The 27,057-nt window shown below is 45.2% G+C and overlaps 1 protein-coding gene across 2 annotated transcripts in view; it reads right to left on the bottom strand.

Annotated features, from left to right (window-relative positions):
* Positions 1–4,563: 4,563 nt before the first annotated feature.
* Positions 4,564–27,057, bottom strand: part of S1PR2 (sphingosine-1-phosphate receptor 2) — a 53,838-nt gene continuing 31,344 nt past the window's right edge. Inside the window, exons 2-3 of one of the 2 annotated variants that reach the window (XM_077921433.1) lie at positions 14,020–14,268; positions 4,564–10,486 (exon numbers count right to left, since the gene is read on the bottom strand). In XM_077921433.1, coding sequence (XP_077777559.1) covers positions 9,305–10,360 — 1,056 coding nt within the window. In that variant the 5' untranslated portion in view covers positions 10,361–10,486; positions 14,020–14,268 and the 3' untranslated portion in view covers positions 4,564–9,304. The remainder of the gene's footprint in view (positions 10,487–14,019; positions 14,269–27,057) is intronic. The other variant, XM_077921434.1, reaches the window with a different exon arrangement.

Here is a 27,057-nt window from a genome sequence, read left to right as displayed (position 1 = left end):
CTGCAAAAGAAAAACATGCTTCCCTCACCCCCCCCCCAGGCCGCCTGTGGCCTGTGCAGCCGCAGAGGAGGCACTGACCCCTCCAGCTTCCCTGGGAATGTTTCTCTTTCGGGTCTAAGCTCTCAGTAGCTCTTGGCCTCACTATGCTGAAGACGGAGGACCTTCTGTCCCCAGTGGGATGAGCTCAGTAAGACAGAGGAGGTGGAGGGCTTGAAAGGAAGACTGGGAAATCTGGCCTGTATTAATAACTCCCCTAACTTCTTTTCAGATCCTGCACCTTTTGATCAAATGGTTGCGCATCTAATTATTCATTACAGCAGAGCTTTCCAGACTTTTCATGTTGGTGACACACTTTTTAGATAGGGTTTTAGATATCTAAAAGTTGATGAACTTTTTGGGGCAAAGTTGTTGAGCTATTTTTAGACATGCAAAAGTTCGTGACACAGTAATTCAGTTTTACTAGCAAACCAGGGGTTAAACTTAACCCCTTGAGCCCTAGGAGGAGCACGTTCGCGCAATACACCTACACACTGCAGCTGATACACTAACGTGTCACAATACAGAGTTTGGAAACCTCTGCATTACAGCATTGCTGCGTGGTATACTTTACCCTGCCTTCTGTGGCCAGAAAGTAGTGGGAGCAAAGCTGAGGTGACACTGGATTACAAAAGCTCAAGCTCTAATATATTCAAAAGGTTAGGTGAAATTTGTTAATTAAAAAAACAACAACAACTCTGGGTGCATATTTTGGATTCTGGGGTTTTTAAACCAAAAAACGTTCAGGAAAAAATGTAATCATAGGGTGTAACAAAAAAATTCTGAACATCTCAGATTTTGGCCTTAGAACTTAAGTGCTGGCAACATGTTTCAAAATTAATATTGTGAAGAAATATTAGTACTTCTGAACCTGATCTTACTCCTGGTGGGTCAGGTTGCTGCTGTGGCTGAGGTGCTTCTGCACAGGGTAGGTTGTTGTGTCAAGTATAGTTGTTCCTGAAAAATGCAGATCTGGCCACTGTCACATGTGGCGCTGTGGTCTAAACCACTGAGCCTCTTGGGCTTGCTGATCAGAAGGTTGGTGGTTCGAATCCCCACGATGGGATGAGCTCCTGTTGCTCTGTCCCAGCTCCTGCCAACATAGCAGTTCAAAAGTACGCCAGTGCAAGTAGATCAATAGGTACTGCTGTGGTGGGAAGGTAAACAGTGTCTCCATGCGCCAGAAGCAGTTTAGACATGCTGGCCACGAACCAGAAAACTGTCTGCAGACAAACGCTGGCGCCTGAAGTGAGATGAGTGCAGCACCCTATAGTCAAGTTTGACTGGACTTAACCGTCCAGGAGTCCTTTACCTTTACATGAGCTTCCTCACAGTCCAGACCATCAAACTAATGTAAAGTGGTCTACATGAGGCTACCACTGAAGGGAGTGCAGAAACTGTGACTGACTCACAGTGCTGTTGCCCAGCTCTTATTTGCGGCCAGCTACTTGGAGCATGTGATGTCAGTATCTGAACTGGTTGTCGAAATGCTTCCAAGCCCAATTAGAAGTGCCGGTGATCACAACCTTTCTAAAGTCCTTCATTGTTTGTGGGCCCATGTTACTTGAAGGACCACTTGCTCCTACATTATCCCACCCACCAATTTAATTGTTGAGAGGCTCTGGCTGTGTACACACAGCAGTTGTTTAAAATGGATTTGATGCATCCCATGTGGGCATGTGATTCACACAATGTTGGCCTCACCCAGGTGGCAGCCTGCATTTTCTGACCACTTAATTCAATTTGCCCGCTTTGCGGATAATGCAATAAGAAGGGGAAAAAACAGTGTAAAGTAATATGTTACTCAGCCATGGATGTGCTAAAGCGTATTCTGTGGACATAATTTTTTTTTCACATGAATGATGATGCTTTGCTGGGGACCATCCATCACTACACCCCCGACTTCCGCTTGGTGAGGCACTCCTCAGGGGGCTGCTGGTGACACTTTTAAAAAAATTGAAATGCAACTCACTGTTTTGTGCAAATCTGGTATGTCAAAAAAAGTATATTTTTTTTAAAAAAGCACCATGTTAGTGCACATGTGCACAATGTTGCAAAGCAACACAATTCTCTGTGTTATTTTCACTAATATATACATTTTCATTTACACTTTACCATGCTGTGTGAATTTTCATCCACTACATGGCTGGCAAACTGCATTGCAAAATGAGAAGTATGAATTTCAAAGGGTAGCTTTGCTTTTGCCTGTGTATTGTTTCAGAAAGTGCAAATTAGGCAAGAGGGGAGACAGTGGGATGGATATGGGTAATAAGGTTAGATTTGCAATGTTGGAAAAATTAAGCATGTTCACCTTTGTGAACATTTCATTTCTTCCACATCCCGACTTAGCAACAACAGATGTGAAGGTTCTATGTTCAAAAACTCAGTTGTGTAGGTACCATCTTCTGGCAGTGTACCAGGGCACTTGTTGGACCCCAACCCACCCACTTCTAGGTTGGCTGATTTATTTAATTTATTTATTTATTGAATTTATATACTGCCGTATCCCTGGAGGTCTCAGGGCGGTTCACAGAACAAAAAACAACAACAACAACCCAATAACCCCCCCCCAAAACCCCACATTTTAAAAGGGCATAGGATGTCAACCAAATGCCTGGTTAAAAAAGAACATTTTTGCTTGGCACCTAAAATATTGAATTCTCTCTTGCTCTCTTCTTTACAACACAAAACACATTTGCCTCTATATCAGCACTTTGATTCAAATTTGGCTGGGTTGTTAAGGCCGGGTGGGGGAAACTGTGGCCCTCCAGATGTTGGTTAACAACTCCCATCACCCCCGATCATTGGCCCTGTTGGCTAGAGATGGTGGGAGTTGGAGCCTAACAACATCTGAAGAGCCACAGATCCCCAATACCTGTATTATGGGCTAAAAAACAATAGCTTTAGGGTCCAGACTCAGCCCTTGGGTCACTAGTCACCATCCTTGATGGTGGGGTGGAAGAAAGAACAGCTCTGAAGGATTCTGTGGGTGTGAGAGTCAGGAAAGGGGCTTGTTTACGTCAGTTGTGTTGTTACTTTATACCCAAAGGAGCATGGCTTTCCTTTCAACACTACTGCACCATCATCCCCAAAGTTAAATAGGAGTGGCTGGGCTAAGCCTTTGGGAGCAAAGAAAAGTGCTGTTCTCAGCAGGATTCTTGCCTGGATCCCTCTAGGAGATGGGGGTGGGCAGGAGGCCTTTTAACAGTAAAAAAATACCAATCTTGTATAATCATTCTGTCCCCCTCGATGTGAAAGGGCTTGGCTCCCATAGCCCATCAGACAATGTGTGTGTGCGTGCACAGGGCCAAAGTGGTGTGTGTGTGTCTCCCAGCTATTGCTGTATTTCAGCTGCAAATTGATACATGAATATTTCCTTCCCTTCCCTACCCCACAGAAGGATTGGAGGGAATCCAGGAGGCCAGGGGCTGGAACAAAGAAATACACACTGCCCTTTCCTCTTTGCTAGAATGGATTGGAGGAAAAGCAGCAGTAAGATTTGCTCCAGCAAGGCTGGGGAAAGCCTCATAATTTGGGCTATGGTCCCATTCCATCCACAACCTAGTGTTAGATGAAATGGTTGGAAGTAAAGCCTGGAGTCCCAGAAAGTGGGACAACCGTGAGCTGGAGATTCAAAGAAAACAGCTTTTTCACCACCAGGTCAACCTTTCCCAACCTGGTGCTGTCCAGATGTTTTGTTGGACTACAACTGCCATCAGCCATAGTCAGCACACCCTTAAGACGAGAGAGCTGCAAATTCCCTTATCTGCCCACTTGGGTACTCTTTGCAATGTGGAAATAGAGGCATTCTTAGGAGTGGGAGGCCCAATGTTGGGCCCCTGCCAAATGCCTGGACTTACCCCTCTTAAGGAGCCGTCCATGGGACTATTCACTAATTGTGACAACTCCTATAAGAAAAAGCGGGTTAAGATGTACATAAGGGAAGAGATCTCATGCATTATGGATTTGACGGATCCCAGTGAGTGAAGAGTCCAAAGGGTAGACTGAGCATGAGGGATATCAGTGGCTCCTACAGTAGGAAGGAGAAACCTGTAGCTCTTCTGATCCAAATCCCATCAGCCCCAGCCATGCAAGGAAAACCATGGGGATTATGGGAAGAGTTACACGTTCTCCATCCTTGATTTATGTATACTCTTCCTTCAAAGTACACTCTTAGCTACTAAGCTGAACCACTTATTTCATATACAAATGCAAAATTTACATTGAATAGCTTCTGTAATCTGTCTCACATTAACATTCCCATAGTGGAAATGCCAAAAAGATGCATTTTAAACATACTATGTGAAAAAATCATTGTGCCTTCTTGCATAAGCCTTGGGAGGTCTGGGGCAGGGAAGAGGTGGTCGGAACCTGGAAGCTTTCATGATGCTATTTAGAGCAGAGACTCCTAATGATTATTTTTTTCCCCAGGGTAAAAAACCAAAGAGGGTCAGCCCTTAAGTGTTTTTGCAAATGTGCACATCCTCAGATAACATGGGCAAGGGAAAAATGCACAAAGGACAACTGTAGAAGCAAGTATTTTAATACATACAGATCTCCATTAAAAGGGAGAATTATGTTTAAAAAACACCCCACCCCACCCCGTTAGTGTTTCCACAGGCAAGATTCTATTAGGGAAAGGATAGTAGGATTGAATAGTCAAGACCGTACCCTTTGGTGTGTGCAAGAGAGAAAGAGAGAGAGAGAGCGAGTGCAACAGTCCGCTTCTGCCTCTAGAATTCTTCCAGTGACTGACCCAATGCTTTCCAAGACTCAATTCACTTTGTACTACAAAATGGATTGCCAGCTTCGTATATTTTTAAGGTCATTTATTCCTCCACAGAAACCTTGCAATTGCAATTTAGTGAGGGTGCTGCAAATTCTATTGAAAGATCTCCAAGGCCTCACCCAGTGCTAAAATTCCCAGCTACAGCCTGTCCTGAAATTGTCACTACTCACAGCAGTGTCATGAAGTGATGGACATGGGGGAAGGGGGAGGGGTGGCCATCAAGCATGGGCTTGATGCATTTGGATGTGGGAGCAGGGAGTGGATTGGCTGTTTCCAGAAGTGAGGACAAACAATAGTTCTTAGGAGAAATGAAAGGGTTCAGGTAGAGCCATTTTGTGTGTGCGTGTTGTACACAAACAACATGCCATTCTTTTGCCCCAGTGTTGTCTCCAATTAAACAAGGTTTTTGAAGTTGGTCTGCCGAAGTCAAAACAAAATAAAAAAATTCCTTCCAGTAGCACCTTAGATACCAACTAAGTTTGTCATTGGTATGTGTATCTGAAGAAGTGTGCATGCACACAAAAGCTCATACCAATGACAAACTTAGTTGGTCTCTAAGGCGCTACTGGAAGGTTTTTGAAGTTCTACAAAATCCTGCAAAACCTCTGAACAGTGGGAAGAAGCTCACAGTAGAGGCAATAATCCTACGAAACATTGCAAGCCAAAACTCTTGGGGGGGGGGAAGAGATAAAAATGTTCTGCTCTCTTTTCCCTGGGTGCACATCCATCCCCTTCATTTGCTTGCAGTAGCTTGGAATAAGTGCTTAAAGCAGGGGTGGGATCGCCCTCACTCTCCAGAGGCAGAAGAATACACTTAAGCACCATGGAGCAGTCTCCTCTTGAAAGCAGCCAAGGGCTCAAGAGAAGCGAGATATAAGCAAGTACAAGAAAACCAGACACAGGGAACAGGGAGCCAGTGAGGTTCTGCATGGCATCACAGAACGTGCACACAAGTGTTACAGTGGTACCATGCTATTGCTGGAGGAGAGCAGCACTCCAGGTCCATTCACACAAAACGGAAATGTTCATATGCACAAAGCTAAAGGCACATGTCACTGGCTTGGATTGCGTGGACACAGACCACAGACCTGTGTCAATGCAGATTACAAAATTATAACTCAAGAAACACCTTGCAGCCAGGCAACTTCACACACCCACATCTACTGGCACTTGCACACAGAGGTTGTGTGCGCACACAGATGCAATACTTCATTGCTACAAGAAGAAGAGCAAGCACACATATGCTTCACAGGCTCTACAGCTTTAAACATCAAACCTACATACACTTGTCTGGGAGTAAGTCCTATTCAGTTCAACTTGCTGTGCACTGGCTCACTATATACATGCACATATTTGCAATTTCACCCATCTTCTGCATACTTTGCCATGTGCCTGGTATCTGTACCTTTCAGTGCTTAAATTGATAGCTGCAGAAGGGCCAGGGTAAACATATCCTAAGGGCTCTGTTTGAGGTGGATGACTTAGCTGGCTAGCTACTATCCAACTAAAGAAATCCCAATTCATATATTCTGATGAAATAGACCTGACTCAGATATGTCCTGATTTGTGCATCAAGGTCTTTATACGCAACATTTGACAGGGTGCATAACTGCCCATTAACAGACCCTTACACTGCAGTTCCCCACTCATAAGCAAGTCTTACATTTCTATGGGTTCTTGTTTAGAACCAGCAGCCATGTTAAACCAAGAAGCAACACTCTTTAAAGTTTTGCTTGCTTTTTAGCCAGGAAAAGGATTTTTAAAAAGAGTACCACACAGGCTTATTTTATTCCTACAAAATGTTGTTCTGAGGAGGTGAAGGCAGCGAAGAGGAGGGTGCGTTATTTAAAGCAATCTCCCACCCCCTCCAGCCTCTGGGCTGCATCACCCATGCTTGAGGAGGGACATGGTTCCCACGCCTGCATCTCATTCCCATTCATAAAAACACCCTCCTCATTCTCAATGGCATGTCCCCGCACATCATACCGGGTGAATCACGTTTCCACCTGCAGCAGCTGTAGGCAGGAGACCCACCCACACCTGGCTCTTTCCTTGAAGGAATAGCCCTTGCACACCTCTCTGTTTTTCACCTCTTCCTTAGCAATGCCCCCAGCCTCACAAACCCACCTCCCCCAAACCCACACGTTTGTTCCCACACTACAGAAGAACTTTTGCAGAGGGTCTGGAAGTCCAGGGCCTCCTGTTGTCGACTGGTATTACAGGTTGGGGATGCATCCTGAGGGTGGCTGCATGTGTGTGCAAATCTAGCCTTCCAACACACACACACACACACACACACACACACACACACACACACTGCTGGAGGAAAGAGGGCTCTTGATTCTGATGACTCAACAGGATGAAGCCAAGTCTGTCTAACCAGCCATCAATCCTACACACACTTCCCTGGGAGTAATTTAAACTGAACTCAGCAGGACTTACTTCTGAGTAGACATGCACCACACTGTTACTAATAATCATAGAAGCAACTTTCCCCTCAATGCTGCCTTGGCACACCCCGTACGCCTGTCTCCCTAGGCTGCAGTGTGTCCTCCAGTTCACCCAGGGTGTGCTGAGGATGGGGGCTGAGAGCTCAGCTGGTGATGGGCTTGTTCCAGCTCAGGGGTAGGCAACCTAAGGCCTGGGGGCCGGATGCAGCCCAATAGCCTTCTCAATCCAGCCTGTGGATCAGCGTTTTTTACATGAGTAGAATGTGTGCTTTTATTTAAAATGCATCTCTGGGTTATTTGTGGGGCATAGGAATTCGTTCATTTTTCTTTTCAAAATACAGTCCAGCCCACCACATGGTCTGAGGGATGGTGGACCGGCCCACGGCTGAAAAAGGTTGCTGACCAGCGCAACACAAGACATTTAAGGGCCTGGAGAGGGAAATGCAGGTGGCAGCCTCTCCTGCTAATTGTCATGGGATACAATCCAGTGGGAAACTGCTCTGCATTTTAAATACAGAACCTGAGCCATCAAAAGACCGGCCCTTATCCACATGTTGGCATGGGTTGCCCTTCAAACAAGGTACACAATTTGAAACACCCAGTTCTCTAGCTTTTGCTCAGCCCCCTGTCCCGCCCCCCCCCCATCTCTGCCAACAACCAAGGGGACTGTTGATGCACCTCCCATCCAGGCTGGACACAGGAAACTGCCTTATTTGGAACCAGACCACTCTCCTGCTCCTGCTCCTGCCTGGAAGTGGCTCTCAGGGTCACGGTATTTATTTCCAGCACGATTCCTCCCTTATAACTAACTGCCCCTGTGACTCTCTCCTCAATCTTAAGTCAGCAAGGCAAGGCTGCAATGATTTCTTGCTACTTCTTTGCAAAAAAACACTTTAAGAATGGGAGAGACTGAATGCACTGTTTAATAAGCCATGCTAAAAATAATATATATTGGGGGGGTGTTTGTGTGTTTGTGTGTGTATACACACACACCCATATATGTTAAGTGTGAGCATAGGGCAGGACAGTTTCATACGACTCCCCCCCACCCAAGAGCTCTATATGCATTTATGCACATCCTTCATCTCACCAAGGGGGGTGGCGGTGCGGTAACCAGATACCTTTAGAACAGTTGCCAAAGTGATCATCAGTGATGGAGAGAGCACATAGATTGGCTTTACTGAAAAAAACAAACTCTAGCCAACATGCACTCATGCCAGACACACATGCATCTCTGGATTTGCCTAAATGACCTTTGGGGTCCCTTTCAACGCTACAGTTCTATGATTCTGTGATTCCATGACGGGAAGAATTGGCCTTTTCCTGGCTCAACTTGAAATGCACAGAAAACCTGCAAAACCAGTTTGAGCAGAGCCCAGAGCAGGAGACACACACACACATTTGCACTGCAGGCAGCAACAGAACTATCAAAGTGCCCTTGTTGTTCTAAAAATGTTTTGCATCTGTTTTCACTTCCAGTCACTCAAGGAAGCTCCTTGGCTGCTCTATGGCCACATTAGGACCAAGGCAAAGAGAACCAAGCAGATTTGAGTGACTGGTTGCTACTTCCTTGGAAAGGGGTGAATGCTTTGGGAAGGAGGGAAGGCATGAAAGCATGCTCTGAGGTGCAGGACAGAAGGAACTCTGGGCGTACAAAACAGGCAGGGCACCTTTTAGAGAAAAGGAGCAGAACTGTACCAAAGCAAAGTGTCAGCATCTGAGCAGGCTGCTCACTCACTTCAAGTCATTCAGTCTCTCTCTCTCTCTCTCTCTCTCTCTCTCTCTCTCTCTCTCTCTCTCTCACACACACACACACACACACACACACACACACACACTAACAGAACGTTCTAATACTGTGCAGGTCTAGTGAACAAACGGACACCTCTAGCTATGTCAAAGGCAGGTTGATTTGGCCACGAGGAGGTTAGCATCCCATGTACCACATCACCTTTGTACCGCTCACTTAGGTCCAACCCACTCCCCTTTCTTTCATCATCCACCCCATAGTTCCCTTCCTTGTGTTTTTTCACACAAAAGTGGAATGTTCCTTCTTCATGAAAGGCGCAGTAGGATTGTCCTGCTTTTGGGTGCAGCGTTCCAAGGAGCTGGAACTGCGGAGGGGAATCATGCAACGCTCTGACGGCTTCCCCTGCCCCATCACACCCCAGCAGCAGAGGACTCGCAGGAACTCCTTCCTCATGTCCTTGCTGCGGAGGGTGTAGATGAGAGGGTTGATGGCTGAATTGAGGGTAGCAAAGGCAAAGAAATATTTCGACTGGAAAAGGATGGGGCAAGACTTCCTGGCACATGAAGCATCTATTGAGAGGATGATGAAGGCAGGGAGCCAGCAGATGATGAAGGCCCCCAGGACAAAAGTGACTGTCCTGAGCAAGGCTATAGTCTGGGAGCCAGCCATCTCAGCATGGCTGGAGCGGACGATGCGATAGATCCGGACGTAGAGGACCACAATGGAGAAGAGAATGGCGGTGAAGATGGTGACCACAAAGACAACGTAGTGTTTGGAGTAAAACGGTAGGACAGTGGAGCACTTGTCAAGGTCATGTATGCAGTTCCAGCCAAGGATGGGCAGCCCCCCAATGGCTGCCGAAATCACCCAGCAAGCGCCAATCAGAAGCACCATACGGCAGTTCTTGTCGCTACTGTAGACCTTCACCTTTGTGATGGCCACATGCCGCTCTATGGCAATGGCCAGCAGGCTGAAGACGGAGGCTGCCAAAGTAGCAAAGGCTGTGCCCTCTCGCACGAACCACAGCAGCGGGGTGAGGTGGAAAGTGGCTGGGCCCGAGAGGACAACGTTGGCTATGAAGGCTGAGCCAGCCAGTAGGTCTGAAAAGGCTAGGTTGCCGATGAAGATGAACATGGCTGAGTGGAACTTCTTGTTCCTCCAGACGGACATGAGCACCAGCAGGTTCTCCAGGATTATAAAGCAGCAAAGCACAATGATGGCAACAGAGCCGCTTGAGAGTGAAGGGTCATCATCTTTCTCCAGCCTATCCTTGGTGTAGTTGTAGTGCTCCACAATCTTGTGCTTGTTGAAGTAGGAATCGAAGGTGTTCCCCATGGCTTTCCAACAACAGGTTACACTTGTGCCCACTCACGGACGTCTGTATTAGAAGGCATCAAGGCAAGACCACAGTGAGAATGTGTTCATTCAGAAGAGAGGGGTGAGGGGCCAACTTGCAGAAGCCTGGGGTTGATGAAAACACATAAAATTAACAGGGTTAGGAGCTTAGAACAAAGAACAAGGAGTGTGGTGCTGGGAATGCAAGGCAAAATATAGCCTTACCCTGTTAGAGAGGCATGTGCATCAGAAGTGCTAGTCTTCAAAGTCTTAGCCTTCCATTTACAGGGTCATGGCCTGCAGTGTGTGTGTGGGTGTGAGTTGACTGCAAGAGAGCAGCTTTCCTTTCTTTTTTCTTTTTCTTCCTCCCTTCTAAAATGAATGCACAAGTCTTTAGCCCAGAGACAAAAGCCCTCCAGGTATTGCTGGATTCTAACCCCCACCAGCCCAAGCCAGCATGGCCAATGGCCAGGGATGATAGGAGTTGTAGTCCAGCAACATCCGGAGGGCTGCAGATTCCCCCCTCCTGCTTCAGTTTTTTACTAAGGGAGATAGAAAAAAAGTGTCCTGGTTGCTAACATTCCTTTTGCCTGTTGCATTATGGAACTGTGGTGTTTTGTTTTTTTTATCAACATGTTGCACTAAATTTCATTTGCACTAGTGTGCATGGTGCCACACAACAGGGGAGGCCATTGGACATGTCACCATCCTTTACGCATGGACATGCTTCTGTTTCCCCATCAAAGTGGCAGTAAAGAACTGTATGCCAGGATACCATTCCAAATTTAATCACATGGGATGACCTATGAAAAGATTGGGAAAATTACAGCACAAAACCGTTGTGACAACCAAATACCAACCGGACATGTGTGCAATGCTGCAGTCAGGCAATTGCAAATTTGTTTGTGCTATTTTCTGATTTTGCACAAATTGGAAGTATGAAAAAGAAATGAAAGCTATTGTAAGTAGATATGGGAAGCCCTGGGAAAAACTGGAAAAATGTGGGGGGGGGGATCCAGGTCCCCCCCCCCATTTTTCCCCAAAGCCATTTTTCCTTATTTGAAAAAAACAAAAACAAAAACAGGGGAGGGGGGAACTGTTGTTGTTTTTCAATTTTTCCAGTTTTTTCCCAGGCCTCCCCATTTCTGATTGTAAGTTCTCAGCACACACGGCTGTTCAATATATTCACCATGGAAATTTTATGTAAGTTTGGTTGTACAGTTTTGTGTTTGTGTTAATCTGGGGATTCAAAATAAAAGGAAACATTCCCATATTTAGGAGTGCCCCAAAAAGAGTTACGAGCCCAGATAGGGGGAAAGCACAGAAGAAACAGCAGTTATGGGAGCAGCAGAAATGACAATCAATCCGCTCATCCCTGAGCTGGCTCAGTCTGTAGAGCAGGACACTCTGAATCCCAGGGTTGTGGGTTATGAGCCTCATGTTGGGCACTGCATTGAAGGGCTTGGACTAGATGACCCTTGTAGTCCTTCCTGACTCTACAATTCTATGATGCTAAAACAAATAATCTCTGACAATGCGTAGAGCTGTTTGGAGCCCAATTTCCCCTAATTTATCAGATTAGCCCTGTGTCAAGTAAACCCAACTTTAGAAGGGGAAAGTATCAAGACCAGTGTTGTTTGAGAATAATGTCAGGTGAACTACGCAAATTAAATGGGAATGCAAACAGCTGCAGGCAGACGGTAAACTGATGTAGACTTGACCAGGCCTACATAGTGTAGCCCACTGGCCATGTATAGAGTTCCAATCAGGGTGTTGAGGAGCCTCTTATTCGGCTACCTGTCAGCAACTGCAAAAATAAAAACAAAGGATGGTCAAGCCCCTGACCTCCATGTGTGGTTGGGGGGCCACATTTGGCTGGTAGGTCAGGCCTTGGCCAGCTGTAAGGGAAGAAGGAGAAAGAAGGAGCAATTGGCAGGCCCTGCCAAGGAACCGTGGCCAACACGGCTTCTGTTAAAGTCTCAGCTTTCATAACTCATTGCTTTGATCTTTTCAACTTGCTTTGGTAGAATACACAGTACAGTGGTAATGAGATCCTTACATTTAATGAAACATCCATATAACAATTAAGGTGTGCTTCCACTTACTTAACAATGTAGCATTACTGTCAGAGCAACAAGACAGGTATTCAAGTAACAGTGTTTTTCTTCTTAATTAAATAGATATCACACTTCAACTTTCACTTTAATACTAGCCTGGGTGCGCCACCTTCCCTCCCCAACACAAGTCTCTGGGAGTTGCGAGGTCTGGCCCGAGGGCAAGGCGGGAAGGGCAGGCGACGGTCGCGCCCACAGAAAGGCAGGAGGTGGGGGTGGGATGGAAATGGCTTCCCTCAATCACGCTGCCTTGTCTCTATCCCAAATCATTAATGATTTACCTTCTTAAGAACCAGGCATGAGAGCAGGCACCAGCCCCAAAGAAAAGACTGCCTGTTAGAATGGGAGGGGATTATGCTGGGACATTGCAGGGCTGCTGTGTTGTCATGTACACATTAAGGCGCAGGGAATTTAAAGGGGAAGTACAGGGGCCAGGGTGGGGGGTGGGGAGAGAAAGTTCCTAGCTGACCAGGGATTGTTGAAGGATAGAAAACAACCTTACTGATGGCTTGCCAAGCATATTCCACCCTCCTCCAAGTACTCCCACCTCCACTGGAGAGACACAGTGGGAAGCCACCAACTTTTAAAATGCAGGCAACAACCATTTTACGCCACATGTCTAAGTGAAATAGTGCATATTGAGAAGATCCTTGAAAGAGCCTGCAAACACCCTCTAAACCTCTGGGAACCCTTGGGAACCCCTTTTAAAAACCAGCAGCACTTGACAGACTCTCTCCAAACCTCCTTGCTCAAACTCCAACTCTCCACAGGCCTCAGTGGCTGATGGCTCCAGATATTGCACTTGTAAGGCTCGTGGGACTTGTTGTAAACATAGGTGCTGTTTTTGCGACATTTTTGCCCTTTCAGTGTTCTTTTTAGGGCTGTTTTTGACATTTTTCTAGTCACTTCTGGGTTCGGGGCAATGCACATGTGCACAGTTGCACACATATTCAACACATGTACAATGGTTGTTGCTTGTATTAAAATGGTGATGGCATTGGAGATGAAGGGACTGGGGATAAGAGAAAAAGTCTTGCACTTTGCCAGTGGTACTATGGGCAAGAGGAGCAATAAAACAGCACAAGCAACACTGCAAATTCTAGCACTTCTCCAGCAAGCAAATGCAGTCGGCGATCTGTTTAGGTGTATCCAGTTGATGCGTGACCCCCGAAATGTGGGTCCTTTTGGACCCAGAAGTGGGACGAATGGGGGAGTAACGGGGGCAGGGTGTAACAGGGCAAGCTTATGCACACTCCATCCCCATGCAAAATGGTCGTGCCTGTACTACAGAAATGTCATTCCATGCAAAGATGTGCGGTTGGGGTGAATGGGAAGAGTGCACTTTTGATCCTATGGAGCCAATAACTACATATTTATCATGCATTAGAAAAGAAAGCTCTCCAGACACATCTCATTTCTAGTATTGAAAATCAGGCAAGTCCTCTATGGTAACATCTCCAAGAATTGTGGGAAATTCCCCCCCCCCCCAAAAAAAACCCCACACAGATAACGCAGCAGTTTAAGCACAACGGAAATGCAAGTTACCTGAGGAAGCAGAGCCTTCGATAAGGCACAGAAAAGGCCTGCTGGCCGATGCAGAATATCCCTGCTTCACTTACACTTCAGAATCCCAGTTTCCAGCAGCAGCCAGCACTGCAATCTTCTGAGGAAGAATACAAAATGCAGAGCCGTTAGTGGGTGGACCATCCACAGGTCATTTTCTCCAGGCTTCTCATAGCTGCAAGTTATGCTGCGTTTCTGGTATGCATACTGTTAGCTGCCTCAGGTGCCCACCTGTGAAAAGGCAAGGTATAAATTAAAATAAGTTTAGGGAAAGACCATGCATAAAGTTGCAAAAGCCAGAGCTGTAACTGGAGGGGGGCTAGCCAGGATTTTTGCTCTGGGTGAAGCCTCCAGGGTGGGGTGCCATTGAGGCTCCCAGCCTGTGTGTGTGCGCGCGCGCACACACACACACTCAAATGTGCATGGGAGGGTGTGCCAAACTGGGTCTTTGACCCGGGTGAAATAATGCCTAGTTTTGCCTTTGCATAATCTAAGCACCTTGGATTGCTGCTAACAGTGCAGGACTCTGTGCAGACAGTGATTTAGGCACTAGATCACCAAATGACTCGGTGACAAGGAAGGTGGTTTGGATGGCCAAAGGGGGCTGCAGGCGCAACCCTCTCACTCCCACCTTCTCTTTCCCCTGAGTAGTTTGCTCCCAGCTGGGGGAAAGTGCCTGGAGGCAGAGTCTGTGGGCAGGGATGTTGCCAAGAACTTCAGAGAACTTGGGAAGGGAGCTGCCAGGAGAGCCTCTCACACCCTTTCCTTCCTCAACTGCCGCACAACAACCCTGCAGTGCTGCCAGGGCTGCTCTCTGGCAACTGCTGCTGCCACCACCCTTTTTGGTCACCTACAGCCCCAGAAGCAAGGAAGGAAATGGGGGGATATTTAAAGTGCAGTCAAACCAACAATTCATGTTTTGCTAGATAGGCACAGGATCAGAGCTGAAACTCAGGTTTCCTGTAAACTTGCCAGAGAGAACTCTGTGAGAGACGCTCCCACTGTGCCGACATGGGGAGGGCAGAGCTATAGATATTCTCCCACCTGCCTCTTTTCACCATGCCAGCAAGGTGAGAACATCAATTTTAAGCTAGACTTAAGTATGTATTTGTAACTGAATTACCATGTTAAGCCTGCCTAAATGAAGCTTCTGTATCTGTTACTCTTCAACAAGTATTCTGAGTGAGTAAATGTTATCTTTACCTTTTACAAGACTGTTTGTGTGATTATTGTTTTAAGGGAGAGAAAGGGGTGAAATACCAGGAGAATCTGGTCTGCCTTAAAGCTTCCTGCATTACTTAGGCTAAAAGGCTAAAACTAGCCCATCTAGGGCACTCTGCTGATCTCACAAATGTGAGGAAGGAAGGATAATACGTAAAAAAATATATCATCTTCTAGCACCTTTTCACATCCCAATATAAACTGGGAATGTACGGTTAGTTCTTCAGATCCTGGGATCTTGGACAGTGCCCTCATGCCTCCAGCCAATCCCTTGCCAAGTGGCAGAGCGAAAAGCCAGCTCCCCAGCCCTGAGCAGGGCGAAGGTCTGGCTTTACCCAGCCTGGCCTCAGGCTTCCAACAGTGCGGAGCCCAAACGGATCTGGGCACATGGGGATTTCTGAAACGGAGGTTGCCAAATGCACACACCTCAGTGGTCACATGGTGAAACTTTATTAGAAATAAAGGGGGGGGGGCAACAGGCCAAACAGAACACAGAATGCTGTGGCTCTGGAACTAGACTAACCTCTGCCTCTTTCCAGTCCCTAACACAAATCTGTATACAGTGGTACCTCTGGTTACATACTTAATTCATTCTGGAGGTCTGTTCTTAACCTGAAACTGTTCTTAAGCTGAAGCACCACTTTAGCTAATGGGGCCTCCTGCTGCCGCTGCGCCGTTGCTGCACGATATCTGTTCTCATCCTGAAGCAAAGTTCTTAACCCGAGGTAATATTTCTGGGTCAGTGGAGTTTGTAACCTGAAGCATATGTAACCTGAAGCGTATGTAACCCGAGGTACCACTGTAAATGTATAAAGCGCCTCTGGGAAAAATTAAGATGCACCCTGTAAGCAAAGTAAAACATATAATTATAAAAAGAGGGACAGAACAGAGAATTTGGGGCCTGGTATGAAAGATTCAGGATCACTGGGCTAGCCATTGTGGGCTGTGGCCATGAGCAGCAGCTATGTAAGATACCTGGCAGTCAGAGGACCCTGCTCCAGTGCATAGCACCCTGCCGCTTCCCCCGATTAGCAACCTGATATGCAAAGCAGTAAAAATGGCAGAATTTTAAAAATAGAAGAAAAATCATGCAAGACAACTCATTTTGCATTTATATTGGATGTGAAATTCAGACACTGGACACAGATTTGATTTTTTTATACATAAAGAGTTCATATGCTCATATCTTCTTCTTTGGCGATCCCTCGTAGCTGAGTAAGATTGTCTTCCATAAACACGGTTTTAACAATGAGTCCGTAAGTGACTGTGGAGACCAATTCTGGATCCACATGTCCTTCCACAGTGGGGACATTGGTTCCTGGGCGGGAGTTGATCACAGTGTGGATTTGCCAAACATGCCTTCCTCTTAGCACGTTTCTCCCTTGCGTCCTGAGTTCGAGTGTCTTAAAAGCCCATGACACCTTTGGTAAAAGCTGTTCTCCAACTGGAGCGCTCACAGGCCAGTGTTTCCCAGTTGTCGGTGTTTATACTACATTTTTTTAGATTTGTCTTGAGACAGTTGACCACCAGCATTACGCTTTCCATTTTTAAGTTGGGAATAGAGTAGTTGCTTTGGAAGACGATAATCAGCATAGCTGTCAACTTTTCCCTTTTCTTGCGATGAATCCTATTTGGAATAAGGGAATTTCCCTTTAAAAAAGGGAAACGTTGGCAGCTATGATAATCAGGCATCCGCACAACATGACCAGTCCAACGAAGTTGATGTTGAAGAATCATTGCTTCAACACTGGTAATCTTTGCTTCTTCCAGTACACTGATATTAGTTCGCCTGTCTTCCCAAGTGATGTGTAAAATTTTTCGGAGACACTGTTGATGGAATCTTCCGAGGAGTTGGAGATGGCGTTTATAAGTGGTCCATGTTTCACAAGCAGACAGTAAGGTTGGTAGTACAATAGCTTTGTAAACAAGCATTTTGGTTTCCCTGTGAATGTCCCGGTCCTCAAACACTTTGCACTTCAATTGGGAGAAAGCTGAATTTGCAGAGCTCAGGTGATGCTGGATTTCGGCATCAGTGTTGGCCCTTGTGGAAAGATAACTGCCTAGGTAGGAGAAGTGATCGACATTTTCCAACTTTACACCACTGAGTTGGATTTGTGGTGCTGCAGAGGGGTTATTTTGTGCTTGTTGGTGCAGCACATTGGTTTTTTGGATGCTGAGCGACAGACCAAGCTTTTCATAAGCTTCTGTGAAGATATTTAGGATATAGCATGAGACTGGGGTGTCCTTCCTAGGAAAGCTTATATTGATTGACCTTTCCAACACTTGTGGAGGAAAAGTGGAAAGAAACTAACTGGAAACTCCCAGATGAAGAGTAACACTCCCAAATGTGCTTCTCCTTCATGCCAGCAATCTGGTGGAAAAAAACAACTATATTTTTGGGTCCTATTTGAATATTGCCTTTTAAAAACCTTAAGACTAAACTAGCAGGACTTCCGGGTTGGTGCCTCCGGTAATGGCGGAATTCCTCTGATCGGGAGGAATCTGCCCCGTGGGAACTTGGGTCTGTAATAATAATAATAATAATAATAAATCTTTATTGTCATTGCCCCCTCTCGGGGACAACGAAATTACTTGGCTGCTCCATCCACCCAGGTAGGGCACTCCACACAAAATCAAAACAACTATAAAAACACTAATTAAAACAATACAGTATAATACAGCAAGGAAGATTAGATGACTTTCAAAGTCCAGGCTTCCCATTCAGGGCCGAGATCGCTCTGGTTTCGGGGATCGGTTTCGGGGATCCGGAGCGACGTGGGGTGTACCGCCACGGCGAAGGCGGAGACCCATAAAAATCACAGGCGGGAGAAGCCTGTGAACGTGGGATTTGGCGGGCACCTTTTGCGCCTCCCCTACTCGCGGGGAAACCCGGTTTCGGGGATCCGGAGCGACGTGGGGTGAGCGGCGCGGTGCTTCGAATCATCTGCTTCTTCCACGGAGCGAAGCCGCATAGCTGTTGCCGGAGAGCATTGACTTTTTCCTGTGGACAATTTGACTCCAAAGTAATTACCCGTGAGTAGAGGTGAAACGGGAGAATCGGATTTTAAACATTTAATTTGGCATCGAAACGGGGAGGTTCAAAACAGGAAGTCCGCCTTCCCTATTTGTAAATAGACCGAGGCAAGGAAGCTGCAAGCTGAAGTCTTGGAAAGCCTTTTGTAAAAGACTAAATTTCCATCGGTAAAGAGCATAAAACCCCCCTTGGAGGCAGGAGAAGAGGGGGGAAGTTGTGGACTGAGTATGCCTGCAGGAGAGAGTGAAGGGAGTTAAAATACCGCCGCTCTGACCCTGGAAACGGGCTGCTAGCAGGATTGATGTCTTTTGGAATGTTCATTGACAGCACTTAGAACGTTCCTTGACAGCTAGCAAAGTAAGAGAAATACATTGTTTCTACTGTCTCCGGCTGTTTCTAAAAAGGAGTAAAAAGTAACTGAAAACTGAAACTAACTTTGGATTGTATGAGTTGCGTTTAAAGGGGACATTGTTGACTATTATAAATAGAAACTGTTTTCCCATAGTGAAAGTCTCTGAAATTGGTTACTTTATAAGAGCTGAGCTAGGGGGACTTCCAGCTGTAAGATAAAAAATCGTGAGACTCTGGGATTGACCTTGAATCTCTTAAGTGTTATGGCAAATGGAAAGGAAAAAACAGACGAAATGTCAACAGAAGAGGCCTTAGTGGTCGCATTAGTGAAAATAAACGATTCGCTGGAACAGCTTCACAGGAAAACAGATGTGATGAATGTGAAAGTGGACGCTGCAAATAATAAAATCGACTTATTTGTAGAAAGTTTAAATAATCTGGGACAAAAGGTGAACACCAACACAGAAACCATCCAGAAATTGATACAGGAATCTACCTTGATACGGCAAACTGCGGATGAAGTCAGGGAGAAAACCCTTGCTGCTGAATGTAAAGCAACACAATTGGAGTGTGAGAGAGCCCCATCCATTCAAAGGCAAATCGACAAACATAAGTTGACATTTGTTATGATGGAACTTAAAGAAAAACAGATGAATTTGAGGACCAGAGCCCTACCTGAACTGGGAAAGGAAAGCTTGACAGAGCTTCAGGAGGAGACTGAACTAACATCGGTTGAGAAAGAGAGGTTTTTGGGGGTCAGTATGACCGCCAAAAATGTGAATTTATTTAAGGGTAATTGTGAAGGACGTTGGATTGAAGAGAAGGGGGACTGGGAAATATGGACAAATCTGAAGTTGTTATTGTTGGGCCGAGTTGTTGTGGTGGGGATGAGGGTTGCTGTGTTGCCGGGGATGTTGCTTTTGTTTCAAACAGTGCAAGTTTTGGATGGGATGGATTGTTTCAGGAGGTGGCAGAGGGATGTTTCTGGATTTGTTTGGCAGGGCAGGAAGCCTCGAGTAAAATTTAAGATATTGACGGATGCCAAAGAAGGAGGTGGACCTGCCCTGCCAGACCCCTAAACTTTGTTGTGAATCATCCGCTTTTTGCTGGCTGAGAGAATGGCTGCTTCTTGAAAGCACTGAAGTGTTGGAGAATGGCAGATGAAGTTGATGGACTAGATGGAATTCGCGGAAAAGACTGGCAAGACCCGAGTCCAGGGAGAAGAATCAGTGGAAGAAGACTGGGAAAAGTTTAAAGATTATTTATAGAAATATTGTAAAATTAATGAATGTTAGAAGAATGTTGGAATGAAGTTATATGGCTTCAGTAGAAATGTTATAAGGAATTAAGTATAAATAGATTAATAGAGTATTAAAGGAAAATAAGGTTAAAATGTGTTAAGATAATTATAGGATAGAAAACAGGGGAAGATGGAAAGGAATTGCTGAAATAATTAATAGAAGTGGAATACAAAAAGGGAGGTGTGAGGAGGCCGCGGAACTATGTGAAAGAAAGATAAGATATTGGAAGTTTCCCCCCCTCTTTTTTCTTTTCTTTTGATGTGTTTTTAAATTGTTTTTGTTTTGTTTTGTTAATTTTTATTTAGTGTTTTTGTATTGTAATGTACTGTTTTTTCTTTGCTTTTTTGTTTGTTTTTTTGTAAGTGTTTAAATTGTTGCAAAAGTAATAAATATTATTATATAAAAAAAGGACTAAACCAGCAGAACATGCTCTGTATGGTACTGATCTCATTATGGCTGTTTGGGACCTTCCAATTATGGAAGAATGGGCAAGTCTACCTCCTGGTGGGGACATGGCACTCATTTTTTTTACTATTAATTATTATTAAATGTAATTATTATTATTATTATTATTATTATTTTACTATTACATGATGAGAAGGTGTAGGAAAATGCAGGCAGGACTGGCTTTGGTCTGTGTGGGCTTGAGGGCCAGCCCTTTCTCCTCCTCCCCGTAGTCTTCCTCATGTTTGCTCATATGGCGCCTTCCTATAAAGGCAGCAAAGGGCGGAAGGCAGATCAGGATCTATGCAGGTAGAACCTCAGGATGATTTGCATATAGCCACAGATTTCCACTTCCCAATTGTTTAGCAACAACACAAAGGCATTCCATCATCACCAGTCCCTAATCCAATTGGGCAGCTGAAGCTAAGAAGCCTTAGGAGAAAGCCAGAAATCAAATTTCCTGAGAATGAACCCTGAGCTCAGTGTTGGTACTACTGAGAACTAATTTCTGAACGGAGTAGGTTTGTAAGCAGAATCCTTCTAGATATCTACCTGAGAAGGGCTTCTTCAGCCTGTAACTCCATCTTGGAATTGTGTCTACAAGTTTTAACTCATGGCTCCCCAGTCTTTTGTGCTGCTGCTTCTTCTTCTTCTTCTTCTTCTTCTTCTTCTTCTTCTTCTTCTTCTTCTTGCTTTTCTTTGCTTCCCTCGCCCCTGCTTTGTGTAACATCTTGCCTGATGGAGAGTTCTGGAGAACTCAGAAGCTTGATACACTTTGGTGACCTTTTCGTTGGTAAAGTGTTGCCCAATGTGGATCTGGGACTTGTTTTCTTATAGGCCAACATGGCTACTTTGCTTTTTATGGACTGAGTACATGCTCAGAGGTGGCCTGTCCTGATCCCTCCTTTTAAGTCTACATTTCTCGCCCTTCTCTTTTGCCCTGCTCCAAATGATTGTGTTGCATCTGGTTCTGCCAAATGGACCTCAGAGTCCTAGTACAAACCACAACAAAGTAGACCTCACAAGCCAGCTTAAGCTCCAAGTTGCTTGAGCAATATGCATGAATCTCCCACACCCCATTTTGTCCTTACAATGACCCTGTGAGAAAGGTTAGCCATCTGTCATGGATGCTTTAGTTGAGATTCTTGCATTGCAAGGGGTTGGACTAGATGACCCTCAGGGTCCCTTTCCAATGTTATAGTTCTATGATTCTATGGCAGGTCTCCCAGTGAGTTTCAGGGCTGAGTGGGGATTTGAACCTGGATCTCCTCAGTCCTAGCCCAACACTCTTACCACTATACCACACTGCCGCCATACCTCCTTTCCTTGTGCCTCATTCTCCCCCTTGCATTGGCTCCAACCCATCATCTATCTGAGGCTCCCACTCCAGTTTCCCAAGCTTATCCACGTCTTTTCCAATTGCTGTTCATTCTCCCCAATAACGTTTCTTGTTTGCTTTTGGGGCATCACAAGCTGCTTTCAGGTCTGAACCTCCCTGCCTCTGCCAAGCCCTAATGCTAAGGGGCAAATGGGCTCTCCTGCTGCTGTAGAACAGACTTCTCCTGGTACGATCTTATTTCAGGTAAGACATATTTTCCTCCTTCCTGCCCCAAGTTTATGACAGCAAATTAGTTCAATTAACTTTCTATGGAGAGAGTACAGTATCATAGAAAGTCCAACTTCGCTCTTTTGGAAAAGAATGTCATTTGCTTCTTTTTTATTCTAGAAAGCTCCAAAATAAGGTGTGAAGACATAAAGAGAGAGGATATTATTATTATTATTATTATTATTATTATTATTATTATTATTATTATTATTATTTCTACAGTCTCTTAGCAAGAACATCAGCTGCTTTCTTGTCCTTTAAAAAATCTGGATGTGTTACATTTTTAATTATTAACTGCTAACAGCCTTTAAGGAAAGTAGACTGAAATAAATAAAAATCAGTCAGGCAGGGAGAAATGGTAAAGTTTTTCCATGCTCTTCAATTAAACGACAAAAGAAAAACCATGGAGGCTTATGCTTGGCTATGCAGGAACTGGTCAAAATTAACAGGGCTTCTAAGAATTTGGTTATTATACATAAAGTTACTTGGGGTTTGTTCACTCTGAGATATCAGACCTGGTTAAGGACTCTCTGTAGCAGAAATTCAGTACCCACATCCAATGCAACTCCATTGCTAAGGTTGTGTGTATGTGTGCGTGTGCGTGTGCGTGTGTGTGTGTGTGTGAGAGAGAGAGAGAGAGAGAGAGAGAGAGAGAGAGAGAGAGAGAGAAGCTTTCCTCAGGCCTTTTTTAAATAGCATAATTTAGGCTGAAGCAAACCAGGACAGTTGCAAGCAACAGAACTCATTATCACATGCTGATTTCAGCACAGCCAGAGCCTGGTATGGCTGCGTATATCCAACAGCCCAGGTGGGGAGGGGAGGGTTAATAACCTAAGTGAGGACACCTGTTTCTTCCAACCTTTAAAAATTACAAATTCAGTTATTGTTAAATGTGTGGGACTAAAATAGGGGAAGGGCCATTTTTAATTTGACTGACACTCCTTAGAAACAATGGTTCCTGTGAAAACAACAAAAAATATTACCACTTGCTCTTGGTTTTGGGAAGGGGTATTACCAGAGGGGCCCAATCCACTGGAAAGTTCTCCTGCAGAGAGCCATGTGGTGGAGTGGGTAGAGCGTGGGACGGGGACCGGAGAGGCCAGGACTCAAGTCATCGCTCATTCACAAAGCTCACTGGGGCAGTCACTACCTGACAGGGTTGCTGTGAGGAGAAAAGGAGAAGGGAGAGAACCTTGTGGTGAGCTGCAACTGCAACAATAAAAAATAAGAAGCCCACTGAAATGAGTGGAAGGCACAATGCCTTTCAGCCAATAGTCCAGAAAGAAGGAGGACCTTGCAGCAGAAATTCATCGAGTGCAACAACTTCCTAGTCCTCATGGACACACATAAAAGCCTGAAAATCAAGTTTCTTCAAAATTCTTAGGAAATTTAAAAAGGAACATTTGGCTGATGCTTTGAGTTAGCTATGGAATGCTGCCATATATACAAACATATATAGAATGTTTGAAACTCCCATTGTTCTGGGCGCATTTTGCGACAAGGAATTTCATAGTGTGAGCAGTTTCTGAGCTCTGGGTGCAGTACTGAGCCTAAGATTTCAGATTAAAACTGCAGAGTGGAAGGAAAGAAGGGTCTTTTTCTGCCTCCCCACTTCCGGCCACTCTCTGAAGACTGGAAACGAGACCCTCTTAAGAATATCAGGGGGGTGGGCAGGGGAAGGACACTAGACCATGTGAAATATGAACATAAGATTTTAGCTGCAGTTCATTCATTTTCAGCTTTGAATTCTTGCTATAAAAAGTGCCTAGGCATTCCATTGTTGGGCCATAACCAAGGTTTAAGGTGCCATTTAGAGCCTAGCTTTCATACCTCAGTTCCTAACGCTGAATGGTCCTGCTTTAAGATGAGCACACCCACCCCATTTTCTTGCCTTAAAGATGGAGTAAATATCATATGAATCCCCATACTTGCTTGCTTGCTTCCTAAAATAAGATTTTATTTAAGCTTTTTCATACTACAATAAGATAAAAGAAACTAATCTTTGTTGTTGTTGTTTAGTCGTTTTTTGGTCATCTGCATACTTGTTGTTGTTTAGTCGTTTAGTCGTGTCCGACTCTTCGTGACCCCCTGGACCAGAGCACGCCAGGCACTCCTGTCTTCCACTGCCTCCCGCAGTTTGGTCAGACTCATGTTTGTAGCTTCGAGAACACCGTCCAACCATCTCATCCTCTGTTGTCCCCTTCTCCTTGTGCCCTCAATCTTTCCCAGCATCAGGGTCTTTTCCAGGGAGTCTTCTCTTCTCATGATGTGGCCAAAGTATTGGAGCCCCAGCTTCACGATCTGTCCTTCCAGTGAGCACTCAGGGCTGATTTCGTGAAGAATTGATATGTTTGATCTTTTTGCAGTCCATGGGACTCTCAAGAGTCTCCTCCAGCACCATAATTCAAAAGCATCAATTCTTTGGCGATCAGCCTTCTTTATGGTCCAGCTCTCACTTCCATACATCACTACTGGAAAGACCATGGCTTTAACTATACTGACCTTTGTTGGCAAGTCTCTGCATACTATCCCTTGCTTTTTCCTGTAGGACTAATTGCAGTCATTAACGGTCGTCAACAGTCAAAACAAAAAAAATTCCTTCCAGTAGCACCTTAAAGACCAACTAAGTTAGTTCTTGGTATGAGCTTTCGTGTGCATGCACACTTCTTCAGATACACTGAAACAGAAGTTGCCAGATCCTTCTATATAGTGAGAAGGTGGGGAGGGGTATTACTCAGAAGGGTGGTGGGAATGGGTGATTGGCAGATAGCTGTGATGAGCCTGTTGATGGGTCGTCAACAGCTTTACCATACCCATCAAAAATACGGTAATTTGTTTTTGTGACTGTGTGGAACTCAGTTCAGCTACTGATTGATTGATTGATTGATTGTGTGACTGTGGAAATAGATAAAAGCCCCCCATGCAAGCAATGACTATCACCAGTGTAGGTAAGAAAAAAAATTAATTTCAATTTTTATCATCTTATTTATTTTATAGTACAGTACATTGATTATTGCTTTAATTTATGGATCAATGGTCCCGTTAGTTAGTAAAATTCAAGTTAGTTTGTTTTTAAGAGTCTGGAATGAATTAATCCATTTTGCATTACTTTCTATGGGAAAACGTGCTTTGGTTTTCAAACAGACTTTCAGAACGGATTAAGTTTGAGAACCAAAGTAATACTGTACAGTCCACCATGTTTCTCTTCTTGAAGTGAACCCCAATGCTTCTTTCTATAGAAATCATAGTTCACACAACTGCATAATATATAAAGGTAAAGGTAAAGGGACCCCTGACCATTAAGTCCAGTCGCGAACGACTCTGGGGTTGCGGCGCTCATCTTGCTTTACAGGCCGAGGGAGCCGGCATTTGTCCGCTTCCGCAGACAGTTTTTCCGGGTCATGTGGCCAGCATGACTTAAGCTGCTTCCAGCGAAACCAGAGCAGTGCACGGTAACGCCGTTTACCTTTCCGTTGGGGTGGTACCTATTTATCTATTTGCACTGTGTGGTTGGCAGGAGCAGGGACCGAGCAACAGGAGCTCACCCCGTTGCAGGGATTCGAGCCGCTGACCTTTTGATTGGCAAGCCCAATTGGCACAGTGGTTTAACCCACAGCGCCAACCGCAACATTATATATACTTACTGCTAACTTTTGTCATCCACAATCTTCCAAATTAGTCCACAAAAAAAGTAACTAACCTAGGAATTCTTTTTACTAGCCTACCTACTATGCATACCTGTCCTATGAGTCACTATGACTCACCAACGGCCCAAAAGAGGCAAAGGGAAGGAACCAACTATTTCCCACTTTACAGAAACGTCCTTGCTTGGTTGCCTGGAGAGTATCATTGCAAGCCTGACTGATTATTTACAAACTTGTCTTAATATAATTAAATGCTTTTACACTATGCAGAGTGGATAGAAGACCAGCGCCACAGGGCTTTTCCAACCTCCCAAGTACAAACAGCAAGAGGCGCTTCCCATCTGAATGAAGATTCAACCCCATCCCAGCTTCATTTCAGCCCCAGTTCCAGCTGGCTCCCCGCTTCCCCCCTCCTTCATAGCTGCCAATAACTTGTTTGGCTTATTGCCATCTGCGGAGAGAGAAAGCACAACCCTGCCCTGGCACAGCCTCTGCCTGCACACACACAGTTTCACTGCTGACTCTTGAAGCAGATTTGCTTGAGCTGTGTCAGGGCTCACCCCGTCTGCATGGGAGCTGAAGGCCTGGAGAGAAGAGGCGGAAGCAGGTCTCTTGATGGTTGACATGTTTGTGGGAGCAGGCCTGTCTGGAAGCAGCTGGCAGGATCTGCTGTTGTTGTTTTAACCAACAACAACAACAACAGGAAGCCTTCAGAGCTTGGATGTTTCACATTTTGCAATTTTGTGTTTAGCATTAGCTGTTTTATTGATTTTATGTTGCTGTCAGCTGCTTTGGGTTCATTTTGATAGAGGTCTCATCTGTATTCCACCCTCAGAGACCTGAGTTCCCTGGGAAGAGGGACTGACTGTTAAGTCACTCTGGGGACTGTAGCTCTGTCAGGGGAATGGGCGCCTTGACAAAACTCTCAGCACACTTACCAAACTACACTTCTCAGGATTCTCTGGGAGAAGCTTGAACTGCTTAAAATGGTATGATACTGCTTTAAATGTACAGTGCAGATTGGGCCAAAGAGAAGTGGGATAGAACTTCGTACAAAAGAAGACAACAGCAGCAATTCAACTGGTCCAGTTTAAAGTGACTTACTTCAGGGGACAGCAAGTGACTTGCTTCCCCAGCTTTGTCCTCTACTGTCTCTCAGCACGCTGACTCAGTAAAGAAGCAGCGGACCTGGCTTGGATCAACGTGAAGAGTGGATCAAGCAAATGTTACACAGCCTATTTTTCACCTGGGTGATATACCAGTGTCAGGGCTGCACCAACATCAGTTTAACCTCATGCTACACTGCTCCTTCGGAATTAACCAGACAAATCGCTCCACCAACTAAGAACGGCCATATGCACCACCACCCACAGAATCGAGAAAGAGCTATCAATCTGTCAATCCTTTCCGTGTCCGGGC

The sequence above is a fragment of the Podarcis muralis genome, chromosome 17 (assembly GCF_964188315.1).
Source record: "Podarcis muralis chromosome 17, rPodMur119.hap1.1, whole genome shotgun sequence".
Taxonomy (NCBI): domain Eukaryota; kingdom Metazoa; phylum Chordata; class Lepidosauria; order Squamata; family Lacertidae; genus Podarcis; species Podarcis muralis.
This window is presented reverse-complemented; position numbering and strand designations above follow the sequence as displayed.